Source organism: Delphinus delphis, chromosome 4 (genome assembly GCF_949987515.2).
Source record: "Delphinus delphis chromosome 4, mDelDel1.2, whole genome shotgun sequence".
NCBI classification, from domain to species: domain Eukaryota; kingdom Metazoa; phylum Chordata; class Mammalia; order Artiodactyla; family Delphinidae; genus Delphinus; species Delphinus delphis.
In genome coordinates this window covers 48650883-48667816 of record NC_082686.1, presented here as the reverse complement: position 1 = coordinate 48667816, position 16934 = coordinate 48650883, and the positions used below count along the sequence as shown (strand labels likewise).

The 16934-nt window shown below is 35.1% G+C and overlaps 1 protein-coding gene across 2 annotated transcripts in view; it reads left to right on the top strand.

The window, feature by feature from the left end:
- Window positions 1-361: 361 nt before the first annotated feature.
- The window catches only part of IMPG2 (interphotoreceptor matrix proteoglycan 2), a 72664-nt gene continuing 56091 nt past the window's right edge, over window positions 362-16934 (top strand). The window contains exons 1-3 of one of the 2 annotated variants that reach the window (XM_060010565.1): window positions 362-616; window positions 1075-1326; window positions 15273-15439. In XM_060010565.1, coding sequence (XP_059866548.1) covers window positions 532-616; window positions 1075-1326; window positions 15273-15439 — 504 coding nt within the window. In that variant the 5' untranslated portion in view covers window positions 362-531. Of the gene's footprint in view, window positions 617-849; window positions 1327-15272; window positions 15440-16934 lie in introns of those variants that run through there. The other variant, XM_060010564.1, reaches the window with a different exon arrangement.

Here is a 16934-nt window from a genome sequence, read left to right as displayed (position 1 = left end):
GAAAACTAACTTTATTTTGTATGTAGCTCTGTATTTCGGACATAGACAGGTATAGTCAGCCTGGGTGTTTTATGCTTAAAAATCATAGGTTGTAGAAGAACCCAGAGAACATGTGAATCTATCAGGTTTGACTAATAGATTGAGAAAAGTTGTAAAATTCAGTGAATTATATGTGTAACATTATTATTATTTTTGGAAACATTTTTAAGTGGAGTGCTCATTAAAGGCAAGGAGAGTGTTAATAAAGAGCTTAGCTGGCTAGATTAAAGAAATTGTCTCTCCCCATCTGTCCTAATTAGCTTATCTCTCCTGCTTTCATAGCATGCTGGTTATTTCAGAAAAGAAGTGAGAGGTACTTTGAAAGGACACCATTTTTATTTAGCCAATTTATAATGATTTTGGAATGGTTGTCAATTTTTGAACATAAACTGTTTAAATATTAGACCTTTTCTGTAAAAATTTGTTACTGGAAGTTTCAGGCCTTTGGGTGCTCAATTAAGGATTTTGGCCTCTTTCTTGGTTTTGGCTCAAATGATTATGTTTCCTCATTTTGGGAAGATTTCTCTGGGTATTCTGATATTTGTCCTGATAGAAGGAAACCTTCCATCATTAACAGGTATTTAAAAATCTACATTATTTTTTATCTTTAGATCTGAAGTATATTTTCTCTAAAAATAACATTGTTTGATATGACTGCTGTAAGAAATTGAACCAAATATTACTCTAGTCTTTGATATTGCTTCATTTAAACTGTATGAAAATCTCTCCAATAATACTGGTTTTCCTCTTCATTAGTAATTCTTGGTTCAAAGCTTACTTCCTCTTATTTCTTGTGTTGAAATTGGATGTATACTTGATTTCAATAACTAACAATCTTGAAATAAAGGACTAGGAATTAAATGGAGAAAAACTTGAATGCTTTACTTCTCCCCTCCTTAAGCACACATGTCTATAATTCGAGCATTGAGTTCAAAATCCAAATGTGGTGCAAATGTCAGTTTTTCTTCATTTGTTACCTTTCATTCTATGTCTCCGTTCATCATCAGAAGCTTTGTTTATGCTTTCACTCTGTAGCACAAACCTACTTATCTTTAGAAGAGAGCCAAGAACCCAAGAGTACAGTTTCTTTTCTCCTGACTGACTCAGAATCCACAGACTCTTCTCTGTCTATCGAAAAGAAACAACCTATGGACCACAGAGAAACTGAGAGACAGTGGTTGCTCAGAAGAAAGCGATCTACTCTGTTTCCTAATGGTGTGAAAACCTGCCCAGATGAAAATGTTACAGAGGCTATGGCAAACCATGTGAAATATTTTAAAGTCCGAGGTAAGCAAACATTCAAACCCTTGGGCTCTATGATAAAATTCAAACATAGTTCTAAAACAGTTGTTGTATTTGAACATTATAGTTCAAAATTTGTGATGCTTTAGATAGAGACTGAGCCAAATATTGTCTGTCTACTAGCCATGGAAAAGACTTGCTAAGAGTATGGTATTTATACAGCTTCAGAGGAAAGTTTACATTATTTTAAGAGAGGACATGGTTTAAAATTTTTGAAGCACTTCAAAAATACCAGTTTATGTTTCTGGATAAATTAATTATAACTTTTACTTCTGCATTACAGTAATTTGTCTAAATATACCCACAAAAGATGTTAACTAAGATATACTTAACCTACTTGGCTAATTAGTTATTTTATATACATGGAAATATGATCAATTTCTATATTTTATAGTTTAGCCATTCTACAGATTCAAGCTATTCTAGTTGTTATACACAAAACTTTTTACCTCTCAAATGGTGGCAGTTCTCACAATGGACCCTAAAGCAACAAAACTAGGAGTTTATTTTAATTTTTTTCATCTTTAAAAATTAGTTTTTATTGGAGTATAGTTGCTTTACAATGTCGTGTTAGTTTTTTCTGTACAGCAAAGTGAATCAGCAATACATATACATATATCCCCTCTTTTTTGGATTTCCTTCCGATTTAGGTCACCACAGAGCATTGAGTAGAGTTTCCTGTGCTATACAGTGGGTTCTCCTTAGTTATCTATTTTATACATAGTAATGTATATGTGTCAATCCCAATCTCCCAATTCATCCCACTCCCCCTTCCCCCTTGGTGTCCATACATTTGTTTTCTACATCTGTGTCTCTATTTCTGCTTTGTAAATAAGTTCATCTGTATCATTTTTCTAGATTCCACATATAAGCAATATTATATGATATTTGTTTTTCTCTTTCTGACTTACTCTGTATGACAGTCTCTAGGTCCATCCACATCTCTGCAAATGGCACTATTTCATTCCATTTTATGGCTGAGTAATATTCCATTCTATATATATCTACCACATCTTCTTTATACATTCCTCTGTTGATGGACATTTAGGTTACTTCCATGTCCTGGCTATTGTAAATAGTGCTGCAGTGAACATTGTGGTACATGTATCTTTTTGAATTATGGTTTTCTCCAAGTGTATGCTCAGGAGTGGGATTGCCGGGTCATATGGTAGTTCTATTTTTAGTTTTTTAAGGAACCTCCATACAGTTCTCCATGGTGGCTGTATCAGTTTACATTCCCACCAGCAGTATAAGAGGGTTCCCTTTTCTCCACACCCTCACCAGCATTTATTTTTGTAGATTTTTTGATGATGGCCATTCTGACTGGTGTGAGGTGATGCCTCATTGTAGTTTTGATTTGCATTTCTCTGATAATTAGTGATGTTGAGCATCTTTTCATGTGTTTGTTGGCCATCTGTATATCTTCTTTGGAGAAATGTCTATTTAGGTCTTCCACCCATTTTTTGATTGGGTTGTTTGTTTTTTTGATATTGAGCTTCATGAGCTGTTTGTATATTTTGGAGATTAATCCCTTGTCCATTGCTTTGTTTGCAAATATTTTTTCCCATTCTGAGGGTTGTCTTTTCATCTTGTTTATGGCTTCCTTTGCAGTGCAAAAGCTTTTAAGTTTCATTAGTTCCCTTTTGTTCATTTCTATTTTTATTTTCATTACTTTAGGAGTTGGGTCAAAAAAGATCTTACTGCGATTTATGTCAAAGAGTGTTTTGCCTATTTTTTCCTCTAAGAGTTTTATAGTGTCCAGCTTTACATTTAGGTCTTGAATCCATTTTGAGTTTATTTTTGTGTATGGTGTTAGGGAGTGTTCTAATTTCATTCTTTTACATGTAGCTGTCCAGTTTTCCCAGCACCACTTATTGAAGAGACTGTCTTTCCTCCATTGTATATCTTTGCCTCCTTTGTCATATATTAGTTGACCATAGGTGTGTGGGTTTATCTCTGGGCTTTCTGTCCTGTTCCATTTATCTATATTTCTGTTTTTGTGCCTGTACCATACTGTCTTGATTACTATAGCTTTGTAGTATAGTCGGAAGTCCGGGCACCTGATTCCTCCAGCTCCATTTTTCTTTTTCAGGATTGCTTTGGCTATTTGAGGTCTTTTGTGTTTCCATACAAATTGTGAAATTTTTTGTTCTCATTCTGTGAAAAATGCCATTGGTAATTTGATAAGGATTGCACTGAATCTGTAGATTGCTTTGGTCAGTACAGTCATTTTCACAATATTGATTCCTCCAATCCAAGAACATGCTATATCTCTCCATCTGTTTGTGTCATCTTTGATTTTTTTCATCAATATCTTATAGTTTTCTGAGTACAGGTCTTTTGCCTCCTTAGGTAGGTTTATTCCTAGGTATTTTATTCTTTTTGATGTGATGGTAAATGGAATTGTTTCCTTGATTTCTCTTTCTGATCTTTCATTGTTAGTGTTTAGGAATGCAAGAGATTTCTGTGCATTAATTTTGTAACCTGCAACTTTACCAAATTCATTGATTAGCTATAGCAGTTTCCTGGTGGTGTCTTTAGCATTTTCTATGTATAGTATCATGTCATCTGCAAACAGCAACAGTTTTACTTCTTTTCCAATTTGGATTCCTTTTATTTCTTTTTCTTCTGTGATTGCTGTGGCTAGGACTTCCAAAACTGTGTTGAATAATAGTGGTGAGAGTGGACATCCTTGTCCTGTTCCTGATCTTAGAGGAAACGCTTCAGTTTTTCACTATAGAGAATGATGTTTGCTGTGGGTTTGTTGTATATGGCCTTTATTATGTTGAGGTAAGTTCCCTGTTTCCCTACTTTCTGAAGAGTTTTTATCATAAATGGGTGTTGAATGTTGCCAAAAGCTTTTTCTGCATCTATTGAGATGATCATATGGTTTTTATTCTTCAGTTTGTTAATATGGTGTATCACATTGTTTGATTTGCATATACTGAAGAATCCTTGCATCCCTGGGATAAATCCCATTTGATCATGGCGTATGATCCTTTTAATGTGTTGTTGGGTTCAGTTTGCTAGTATTCTGTTGAGGATTTTTGTGTCCATGTTCATCAGCGCTTTGGCCTGTAATTTTCTTATTTTGTGATATCTTTGTCTGGTTTTGATATCAGGGTGATGATGGTGGCCTTGTAGAAAGCTTGGGAGTGTTCCTGTGTAATTTTTTGGAACAGTTTCAGAAGGACAGGTGTTAGCTCTTCTCTAAACATTTGATAGAATTCTCCTGTGAATCCATTTGGTCCTGGACTTTCGTTTGTTGGAACACTTTTTATTTTATATTGAAGTATAGTTGATTAATAATGTTGTGTTAGTTTCAGGTGTACAGCAGAGTGATTCAGTTATACATGTATCTATTTTTTTTTCAAATTCTTTTCCCATTTAGTTTGTTACATAATTATTTTATTTTCAATTAAACAGTGTTATCCTTGATCTCATACCCTTTTATTATATTAATTCATTCTCTGTTCCTTGTATTTACTAACCAGAATTGGTTAATTGACCATAATATATCCCTTAGATATTTGAAGGATTCCCAAACTTTGCTTTTTGCTGCTCAAGAGCCAATAAAAAGCCATAATATGGATGCGATGCTAGTAAATTGAAGTGGATATAGATAATGAAATGATAGTGAAATCAGGATTGTTCATTCATGCATGTATTCAACAAATGTTTATTGATCATTTACTATTTTCCAGGGATTGGGCTATATAAACCTTCAGTCTGAGCTGCTACTTTGTCTTCTTCTTTATTTTCCTCTATGTTGTCCTTTCTGTCCTCCTTCCTTATCAAAGCAAATGCTTTTAAAATAAAAAATTTAATATCAGATATTACATATATTTATATGTTTGATTTTTTTAGTTTCTTAAAGTGGCACAGTATGTTAGAACTTATTTTTTCAGAGTGTATTTATATCTCTTGGTTATATTTTGGACTATCAAACTTACTAAGCAATAAACTTTTTTTTCACTTTTTAAGTGGAAGTCCATTGACCTGGCCTTTTGTGAGTAGGGCATATTCCAGAAGTGGGAAATTCCAAAGAGAGTGGGAAGAGAAAAAGGAACTGAAGATGAATGAGAATGAGTGTTTAATATATCAAAATATGATTTCTACTACCTGGATTTTTATGTAATATTACTTTAAAATAGGTAAGAATACCAGAATACCTAGATAGCTTCTGGTTAAATAGTGAAGAGGAAATAAGCAATCATTTAAGGAATATGATTATGTCTTTTAATTTCTTTGCCCTTGTGTTTATACATTCAAGAGACGCTATTGAAACAGAAGCCAACCAAAAGAAAAATAAAGCATTCCTTGAATAATTGACTTTAAAATACAGATTCTGTGAATGAGATCATTGGAAAGGGACCTCAAAGCTAAAATGATTGACACAGCACATCAAGATTATAACAATGTTGATATAGCTGTTACTGTCATGATAAAGAGTAAATATTTTATTTGTTATGTTTTGAAATTTAGGAAAAATGAATATTTCAACATAGGTCTTGATTTGGAAGAGATTCGGAAGAGATAATTGGATTATGCCCTTAGAACCAATTGTTTTGAGATTGGAGGAAAAGATCCACTCACTGTCCAACCAGGAATCTTTGGTTTTTCCACCAAGCTAATTCAGTGTAATGGTTTGCTCAATTTTTCCTTCATAGATAATTTGGTATCAGTTGCTAGTTGGTATAACACATTTGAAAAATATCTCCATTTAAGCAAGAAGCAACTGAATTTAACCTAGTCATTTGTGAAATTAAAGAGATATTTAGGGTGCTTGGAGTAGGAAGTAATAGTATCCCCCTTTAAAAAATTGTATTAGTAGTTGGACCTTTTAAAATATAGCTTTAAAAGGAAACCGTAAACAAGAAGAAAAGACAGCCCTCAGAATGGGAGAAAATATTTGCAAATGAACCAACTGACAAAGGATTAGTCTCCAAAATTTACAAGCAGCTCATGCAGCTGAATATCAAAAAACAACCCAATCCAAAAATAGGCAGAAGACCTAAATAGACATTTCTCCAAAGGAGATATACAGATTGCCAACAAACACATGAAAGAATGCTCAACATCACTAATTATTAGAGAAATGCAAATCAAAACTACAATGAGGTATCACCTCACACCAGTCAGAATGGCCATCATCAAAACTACAAACAGTCAATGCTGGGGAGGGTGTGGAGAAAAGGGAACCCTCTTGCACTGTTGGTGGGAATGTAGATTGGTACAGCCACTATGGAGAATAGCATGGAGGTTCCTTAAAAAACTAAAAATAGAACTACCATATGACCCAGCAATCCCACCACTGGGCATTTACGCTGAGAAAACCATAATTCAAAAAGAGTCATGTACCACAGTGTTCATTGCAGCTTTATTTACAATAGCCAGGACATGGAAGCAACCTAAGTGTCCATCGACAGATGAATGGATAAAGAAGATGTGGCACATATATACAATGGAATATTACTCAGCCATATAAAGAAACAAAATTGAGTTATTTGTAGTGAGGTGGATGGACCTAGAGTCTGTCATACAGAGTGAAGTAAGTCAGAAAGAGAAAAATGAATACTGTGTGCTAGCATGTATATATGGAATCTAAAAAAAAAAAAAAATGTTTCTGAAGAACCTAGAGGCAGGACAGGAATAAACACACAGATGTAGAGAATGGTTTTGAGGACACAGGGAGGGGGAACGGTAAGCTGGGACGAAGTGAGAGTGGCATTGACATACATACACTACCAAAAGTAAAATAGATAGCTAGTGGGAAGCAGCTGCATAGCACAGGGAGATCAACTTGGTGCTCTGTGACCACCTAGAGGAGTGGGATAGGGAGGGTGAGAGGGAGACGCAAGAGGGAGGAGATATGGGGATATATGTATATGTATAGCTGATTCACTTTGTTATACAGCAGAAACTAACACACCATTGTAAAGCAATTATACTCCAATAAAGGTGTTAAAAAGAAATATGTGGCTTTATTAGGGTATACATTGGTAGATTATAAACTGCACATATTTAAAGCATAGAATTTGATTTGTTTTGACAAATGTATTTATCCTTGAAGTTATCACTACAATCAAGATAATGAATTGTCAATTACCTCCAAACATTTTCTCATGTGCCTATATAATCCCTTCCTCCCTCAGCACCTCCCTTGACCTCAGTGCTGAGGCAACCACTAATCTGCTTTCTATTACTATGTATCGTTTGCATTTTCTACACTTTTTCTACTATGTATCGTTTGCATTTTCTACATATTTTCAATGTCCTCATACTGTTTACTCTTTTTTTTTTGTCTAGCTTCTTCTAATCAGTTTGTTTTGCGACTCATCCATGATTTTTTTGTGTATCAGTAGTTTGTTACCATTTACTGTTGAGTATTATTCCATTTTATGGATATACTGCATCTTGGGATATTTGGGTGCTTTTCAGTTATTGGGGATTACGAGGAAAGCTGTCATGAACGTTTTTGTACAATTTTTTGTGTGAACATATGCTTTTTATATCTGTTGGTTAATAGGAGTGTAGTGGGTGGGTCACATGATAGCTCTATGTTTAACTTTTTAAGAAATTGCCAAAACTGTTTTCCAGTGTAGTTGTACCAACAGCTGTATATTGGGATTCCAATTTTTCCGCATCTGTGCAGCGCTTGGTATAGTCAGTCCTTTTAAACTGTAACCATTCTAGTAGATATGAAGTAACATCTATTGTGGTTTTAACTTGCCTTTTCTTGATGGCTAATGATGTTGAGCACTTTTTCATGTGCTCATTTGCCATTTGTATATCTTTTTTGGTGAAGAGTCTATTCGAATATTTTGCTCCTTTAAAAAAATAATTGGATTGTTTGTTTTATTATTGAGTTGTAAAAGTTCTTTATGTGTTCCAAATACCAGTTCTTTGTCAGATATATGTTTTGCATAAATTTTCTTCCAAGGTTTGGTTTGTCTTTTTATTTTCTTAACAATGTCTTTTGAGGAACAGAAGTTTTAAATTTTGATAAAGTCCAATTTATCAGTTTTTTTTTTTTTTTTTTTGCGGTACACGGGCCTCTCACTGTTGTGGCCTCTCCCATTGCGGAGCACAGGCTCCAGACACGCAGGCTCAGCGGCCATGGCTCACGGGCCCAGCCGTTCCGCGGGCACGTGGGATCTTCCCGGACCGGGGCACGAACCTGTGTCCCCTGCATTGGCAGGCGGACTCTCAACCACTGCGCCACCAGGGAAGCCCTATCAGTTTTTTTTTTGCATCATGCTTGCTTTTGGTGTTGGATCTAAATTTGCTTAGCTCAGAACCACAAAGACTTTCTCTTGTTTTTTCTGATAGAAATTTTATAATTTTTAGGTTTTACATTCAGGTCTATGATCTACTTTGAGTTAATTTTTGTATTTGATGTATATGGATCAAAGTTAAATTTTTTTGCTTTTGCATAGCCAGTTGTTTCAGCATCATTTATTAAAAATATTACCTTTCCTTGCTGCTGAACATTTGTTGAAATTCAGTCTTCTGTATATGATGGGTCTATTACTTCACTTTTCATTCTTTTTTTTTTTTCGGTACGCGGGCCTCTCACTGCTGTGGCCTCTCCCGTTGTGGAGCGCAGGCTCAGTGGCCATGGCTCACGGGCCCAGCCGCTCCGCGGCATGTGGGATCTTCCCAGACCGGGGCACGAACCCGTGTCCCCTGCATCGGCAGGCGGACTCTCAACCACTGCGCCACCAGGGAAGCCCACTTTTCATTCTTTTACACAGATCTCTTTGTCTGTTTTTATGCCAGTACCTAACTGTCTTGATTACTGTGAGCTTTATAATAAGTCTTTGAGTAAGATAGTGCAAGTCCTTCAACTTTGTTCTTTTTAAAATTTGTTTGGTTATGCTAGGTCCTTTGTCTTCCATATAAATATTATAATCATCTTGCCAATTTGTACACAAGAGGCTACTGGGATTTTGATTGGGATTGTGTTGAATTTATTGATCAATTTGCAAAGAATTATAATCTTAACAATATTGACCCTTCTGATCTGTGGATATATCCCTCCATTTATTTAGATCTCTGTCAGTTTCTCTCAACAGTGTTTTGTAATTTTCAGTGTATAGATCTTACACATCTTTTTATCAGATTTATTTCACTTTTTTCATGCTATTGTTAACACTATTTAAAAAAAATTTGGTCTCTGATTGTTCCTTGCTAGCATATAGACATACAACTGAGTTATGTGTATTGATCTTTTATTCTGTAACTTTGTTAAAATCACTTATTAGTTCTAGTAGCTTCTTAATATACTCCTTAAGGTTTTCTACATGGGTGATTATTTCATCTGCAAATAAAGATATAGTTTTACTTCTTATCTTCCAATTTGTATGCCTTTTATTTCTTTTTCTTGCCTTATTGCATCAAATTAACTGTTCCTCATGCTTTGGGCTCCACGATTCTGAAGGGAAATTATATTACCCTAAGAAAAAGACTTTGCTCCATTCTAGATTTCTGTGTACTAGATAAGATGCACAGCCTGAGTCCTAGTAACAGGATTAAAGACAGATTAAATGCCGGCATTTCCTTCTTCAGAATATTGTCATTACATTTACCCTTCCTCCACCCGTTTCCAGGACAAGTTTCTCTGCTAGAAGAGAGGCTTTTGTAGATTAGTTATCTTCTCGAAACTAGAAAGTTATCTCCAGTGTTAACTAAAGGCTACATGAAAATCATTTGACAAGGATAGGATTTCTGAACAAATAGGCCAAATAGAGAAGTATGTGGCATTTGTCTGTGGTGGAGTTTTGCCCTCCTTAGTACCTCTTTCCTTGAAATAGCCCTGATTTTGCTCTTGTCTGTACAGCCTGTACTGTCCTATCTAGATTTCCCCTCTCTGAGCTGCATGAATACTCCAGACTACCCCCCAATTCTCCTCCTGTATCAGAATGTAAGTGTTTTGAATTCTATTATTCTCAATTGGAAAACCACTGGATAAATTAAGGATGTGCAGTTGATCCTTGAACAACATGGGTTTGAAATGTGAGGGTCCCCTTCTACTCACATTTTTTTTGAGTAAATGCATACTGCAGTGTTATATGATCCAGGGTTGGTTAAATATGTGGATGTGCAACCGCGGATAAGGAGGGCTAACTGTAAAGTTATATGTGAATTGACTGCAGAGGGTCTGTGCCGCTAACTGCCACATTATTCAAAGGTCAAATGTATTACCTTTCTGGAGGGAATTGCATTTTTTATAGTTTTACTGAGATATAATTAACATACCAATTAATTCATTTAATGTATAGAATTCAATCGTTTTCCAGTATATTCACCGAAACGAGTAACTATCATCACACTCAGTTTAAGAACATTACATCACCTCAAAAAAAACTCCCACCCTTTAGATATCACTTTCTTACCACTCTGTCTCCCCTTCCCCTCCCCCCAGGACTAAGCAACCACTAATCTACTTTCTGTCTCTATAGAATTGCCTATTCTGGATTTGTCATATAAATGAGATAATATAATATATGGTCTTTTGTGACTGGCTTCTTTTACTTAGCATAATGTTTTCAAGGTTCATCCATGTTGTAGCATGTATGAGTAGTTTATTTTTTGTGGCCAAATAATAACATTCTATTGTATGGATACACCACTTTTTGTTTATCCATTTGTCAGCTGATGGATATTTGGGTTGTTTTCGTTTCTCTTGGGTGTATATCTAAGAGTAGAATTTCTGAGTCATACGTTTAACCACAAGAGGAATTTCCAGATTGTTTTCCAAAATAGATGTACCGTGCCCACCAGCAGTGTATGAAGGTTCTGATTTCTCCACATCTTTGCCAGCACTATAATTTCCTTAAAAAAAAGAAAAAATTACAACCATCCTAATGGGTGTGAAGTGGCATCTTGTGGTTTTGATTTGCATTTGTTTAATGACTAATAATGTTGAGCATCCTTTTATATGTTTCTTGGATTTGAATATCTTCTTTCAAAGAATGTCTTTAAATCCTTTGCCTTTTAAAAATTTGGGTTATTTATCTTGTTTTCATTGAGTCATAAGCAATCTTTATATATTCTCGATACAAGACCCTTATCAGACAAATGATCTGAAAGTATTTTCGTTTTCTTGATGGCGTCTTTCACAAAAGACAAAAGGTCTTTTTTTCACCATGCACAAAAGGTTTTGATTTTGATGAAGTCCATTTTATCTATTTGTTATTCTTTTGCAAAACTGTTTATGCTTTTCTGGGTCCAATTTCATATGAATTTTAGAATTAGCTTGTTAATTTCTGTAAAGAAACCAGGGTTCTGATAGGATTGCACTGAGTCTGCAGATCATTTTGAAGATACAGTTGGCCCTCTGTATCTGTGGGTTCTGCAACCACAGATTCAACCAACTGTGGATTTAGGATTGCCGTGTACACACTGCTATATTTAAAATGGATAACCAACAAAGACCCACTGTATAACATAGGGAACTGTGCTCAATATTATATAACAACCTAAATGGGAAAAGAATTTGAAAAAGAATAGATACATGTATATGTATAACAGAATCACTTTGCTGTACACCTGAAACCAACACAGCATTGTTAATCAATTATACCCCAATATAAAAAAGGTTAAAAACAAACAAAAAAAACTTGAAAAAAAATTCCAGAAAGTTCCAAAAAGCAGAACTTGATTTTGCCGTGTGCTGGCAACTATTTACATAACATTTACATTGTATTAGGTATTGTAAGTAATCTAGAGGTGATTTAACATATGCGGGGGTGTGTGCATAGGTTACATGCAAATACTACACCATTTTATATAAGGGAATTGACTATCTGAGGGTTTTGGTATCTGCAGGGGTTGGGGGTTTAACAATTAAATCTTCCAATTCACGAACATGGAAAGTTTTTCCATTTATTTATGTTGTCTTTAATTTTTTTTCAACAGTGTTTCATGGTTTTCAGAGTATAAGTTTTGTACTTTGTTTGTTACATTTATTCCTAAGTATTTTATTATTTTTGATGCTTTTGTAGATGGAATTGTTTTCTTAGGTTCATTTTTTGTTTGTTCATTGCTAGTGTATAGACATACAACTGATTTATATGTATTGATCTTGTATCCTGACACCTTGCTAAACTTGTTTATTCTGTAAGTTTTTAAGTGGATTTCTTAGAAGATTTTTTCAGGAAATGACATCCCCCAAAGCATAATTTGTAGGAGGCAGCTTATTGCTATTCTTCTGTGAATTCATGAGAGATGCCAAGGGAAGGCCTGCTATGAAACCTGGTATGATTTCTACACTTCTGGATGCTCCAGCTGCATTTTTCCTCACACAATAATGTTTTTCTAAGATTTTATGAAAATATTTTAAACATACAAAGTAGTTGAAAGAATAGTTTAGTGAACAACATAGTCTTACCACCTAGCTCTACAGTTAACATTTTATATTTGCTTTATCACATATCTATCTATCCAACCATCCTATTTCTTAGATGTATTTCATAAATTAAAGATATCATTTCATTTCCCTGTAGAACTTCAGCATGAATATCATTAACTAGAGCTTAATATTTGTTTACTTTTCTGAAGGTGGAATTTACGTAGAGTGAAATGCATAAATCTTAAGAATACCATTTGGTGAGTTTTGACTAATGCACACATTGGTGTAATCCAAACCTCTCTTAAATTTGGGGATAGTGCCACCACAGAAAGTTCCCTTATTCCCCTTCCAAGACAGTCCTCCCCTCTCAACTCCAACTACCAGGTGACCACTCTTCTAATTTTTTTAAACCATAGCTTAGTTTCACCTATCTAGGACTTTATATAAGTAGAATAGTATGAACTCTTTTGTGTAAGGCTTCTCTGACTCAGCCTTTTGAGATTCATTCATGTTTTTGCATGAATTAGTAATTTGTTCCTTTTGATTCCATTATGTGACCGTATGTTTGTTTATTTTCCTGTTGATGGATACCTGGGTTGTTTTCTTTTTTAAGTTATTATGAATAAAGCTGCTCTAGCATTGAACATAAGTCTTTCTGTGGATATGTGCTTACGTCTCACTTGAAGGAATACCTAGGAGGGGGGTTACTGGGTCGTAGGTTTGGTGTATATTTAGTTATATAAGAAACTACCAGTACTTTTTCCAAAGTGGTTGTACTATTTTTCATTCTTGCCAAAAATGAGGGTTGTGTTTGTTCCACATTCTCACCAAAATTTGATATTGTCAGTGTAAAAAATTTTAGCCTCCCTGGTTCATGTGTGGGTGGTTCAATTTCCATTTCTCTGAAGAGTGAATGACAGAGCACTTTTTCACATACTCGTTGACTCTTTGTATCTTGTCCTTTGTAAAGTGTCTGCTTCAGTCTCTTACATATTTTAAAAATTGGATTGTTTGCCTTTTTGTTAGGGAGTTGTAGAAATCCTTTAAATATCCTAAATACCAGTTCTTTATCAGATATATGTATTTTGAATATTTTCTGCCAGAGGTATGGCTTACCTATTCATTTTTATTAATAGCATCTTTGTTGAGCAGAAGTTTTTAGTTTTGATGAATTCTAATATCAGTTTTTTGTTTTTTCTTTTATAGTTGTTGCTTTCTGAGTCCTGTCTATGAAATCTTTGCTTATCTTCAGGTCATGTATATATTCTTCTGTGTTTTCTTTTAGGACCTTCAAAGTATTAGCTTTCATATTTCAAATTATTTTATTATGTATATTGTGAAGACGTTATTGAGATTTATTTTTTTCTCATAGATATATAGTTATTTGGTCTCACAGTACTTTTAATACTTTCTTTGAATCACCTCATTTCATAACCGGATCTTATAGATATTCGCTTTTTGTTTGTTTTTACCAACCCAGACTTTCATCTTTGCATTGTCTTCTGGTGTGTACTAAGCTGTCATTTGGAAGTTTAAAGAGGAAGAAAGGAAGAACTTGAATCTACAAGTGGTCACCTCTGCCTCAGTCTGTCTCTGTTGGAGTCTTCTGTATGCTGTAGGGTCAGAAGTTCTAAAGAACAGGATTTAGGATGTAGTTAGTTCACTGAAAAAGAAACTAAGTTTGCAACCAAAGGTTCATTCAATTTAACCCTGAAAAATCAGTTGATAGAGAAACTTTCAATATTCATATATTTTAATCTCTGTTAAAGCCTAAGAGGTTTTTTTAGTCTGAGACTCTTCTTCCATCAAATAACTGTTAGACAACCAGAATCCAATATGATAATAACATTTAATATTCATGTAGCACTGTAGTTTATAAAATACTCTCACAGATAAATTAAGTAAAGCAGTTATTATTCATCTCATTAAAAAAGAGAGATGAGTACATTGAAATGTTGACTGGCTAGGTCAGTTAACTCTCGGTTATCAAGCTAGTATACAGTGAGCCTAGGGCTAGAATTGAGATCCTTCTGACTCAGTGAGTTCAGGGCCTCTATCTCGATATGCTGGTAGATTAGCATTCAGTCCTCTTGAGATGAAAAACGATTTCCTTGATCTCTGTCCACTTAAATCCATCTTTCTCCCTTACCACCCTCCTCCTCTTCTCTCTCATCCCATCTGTTGTGCGCAGTGCCCTACATCAGGACACTGAAATGGTTACAGGATAGCAATACACTTAGTGCTGTATAAAATGTGCAGACAGCCTGTTTAGGGTCCTTTCAGAGTTGATGCTTTGAAATAACTTAGCAGATACATTAAATTAGCTTTCATTTTAATACAGCAGTATGTTTCTTCTGAATATCATTTTCTTTTCTTTTTAGTTCTCATATCTTTTAAAAAATTAATAGATTTTATTTTTTGGAGAAGTTTTAGGTCTACAGAAAAATTGAGCAGAAAATCCAGAGTTACGTATACTGCCACCCTTACACACACACACACACACACACATTTTTCCCTCTTATTGTGAGAACCCCAAAGTGCTTTCTCTAAAAATACCTCTCTGTTTGTTTTTCAGTATGCCAGGAAGCTGTCTGGGAAGCCTTCAGGACTTTTTGGGATCGACTTCCTGGGCGTGAAGAATATCATTACTGGATGAATTTGTGTGAGGATGGAATCACAACTATATTTGAAATGGGCACACATTTTAGTCAGTCTGTGGAACATAGAAGCTTAATTATGAAGGTAAATGTAGTAACAAGGGAAGAAATTACTGGACTGTTGTAGGAGTGCGTATACATAGCTCAGGCCTAAAGGAAGAAAGAGCAAATGCCAAATCCCTGCATTACTCTTTTTTGTTGAATTAGGTTGTTCAAGTGACCTACCACAGGGTGGCTTAGTCTTTGTATCCCTAGCTCTGGCCATTATAATAAGCATTGTTAACCCAGCAAGAGCCTCATGCTTGTTTATAAATGTAAATATTTGGAAATAATACTCAGCAAAGATTTAGGCTAAGAATATAAATCTGTGAGAGTCAAACATTCTTGCCAGGGTTTTTCATCTTATCAATTCAGAGTGGTGCAAACGACTCTAATTAAGATAGAGGATATAGGTCATTGGATAAATGTTTAGTAAAGTATAAATGTGATTCTAATTAATGAATTTGCTTACTTGTTTTCCTTGTTTTAGATTTAGTTTACTCTTAGCAAAGGATAAATAAGCATGCATATAGACAAATTATCTGCCCACCTTCCCCTTTCATGTTGCATGCATGTATTCATGACAAGAGAATGGAACTGTTTAGATATACGTGGTAGATTGCTCATGCTGTGTGATAGGCCCTTTATAGCCTTCTTCCTTTTGTTCAAGTCCTACATGTCCTCAGCTCAGATGTAACCTCCTTTGTGAGGAATCAACCCCCAGCCTAGCAGATTTAGCTCCCATAATCCTTTGAACTCCATAATTCTTTATTCATTCTTTAATGTTGTACTTCTTACATTTTATTATTATTAGTTGTATATGTATATGTGGGCCAATGTATCAGAAGAATAGAATTGACAGGGGACCAGACTGGAGGGGTGGATAACTTAACAAATTTATAGTTGATAGGAAACCATTGAAGGGTTGTAAGTAGGTAAGTCATGGGGGCTGATTGGACAGTTTTGAATTGTAAAATGGTTATTATGGTTTCTATACGCCATGTGATAGATTAGAGGGGACAAGATGAGCAGAGATCAGTCACGACTCCAGGGCCGAGGGGATGAGAGTCCTAACTAGACCATGAGATAGAGAAAGGGAGCATAGGGGATATAAGTAGGAAAAAGATTAGTAGGACTCTGTGATGGATTGGATGGGAGTGGGATAGGATGAAAGAATGGCCCAGGAAGCCTCCCAGCTTCTAGCTTGGATGACTACCACTGAGAAGTCAGGCAGAGAAGCGGCTTGTAGATGCTGACAGGGAGAGTGAGTTTGCTTCTTAATGTGTTGTTTTGAGCCATTTGTGAAATGTGAATTGCTTGATATTTAGGTATGAAGCCAAGAAGAGTGGTCTGGGTTATAAATACAGCTCTAGGGATCACCAGCCTTGAGGTAGTAATTGAAATCATAAGAGTGGCTGAGAACCTTACTTAAGCAGTCACTGGCTGTCCAAAATCTGAAGGAAGCTTGATTTTACCTTTTTTTTTTCTTAAATTGAAATATAGTTGATTTACAGTTGTGTTGATTTCTGCTGTATAGCAAA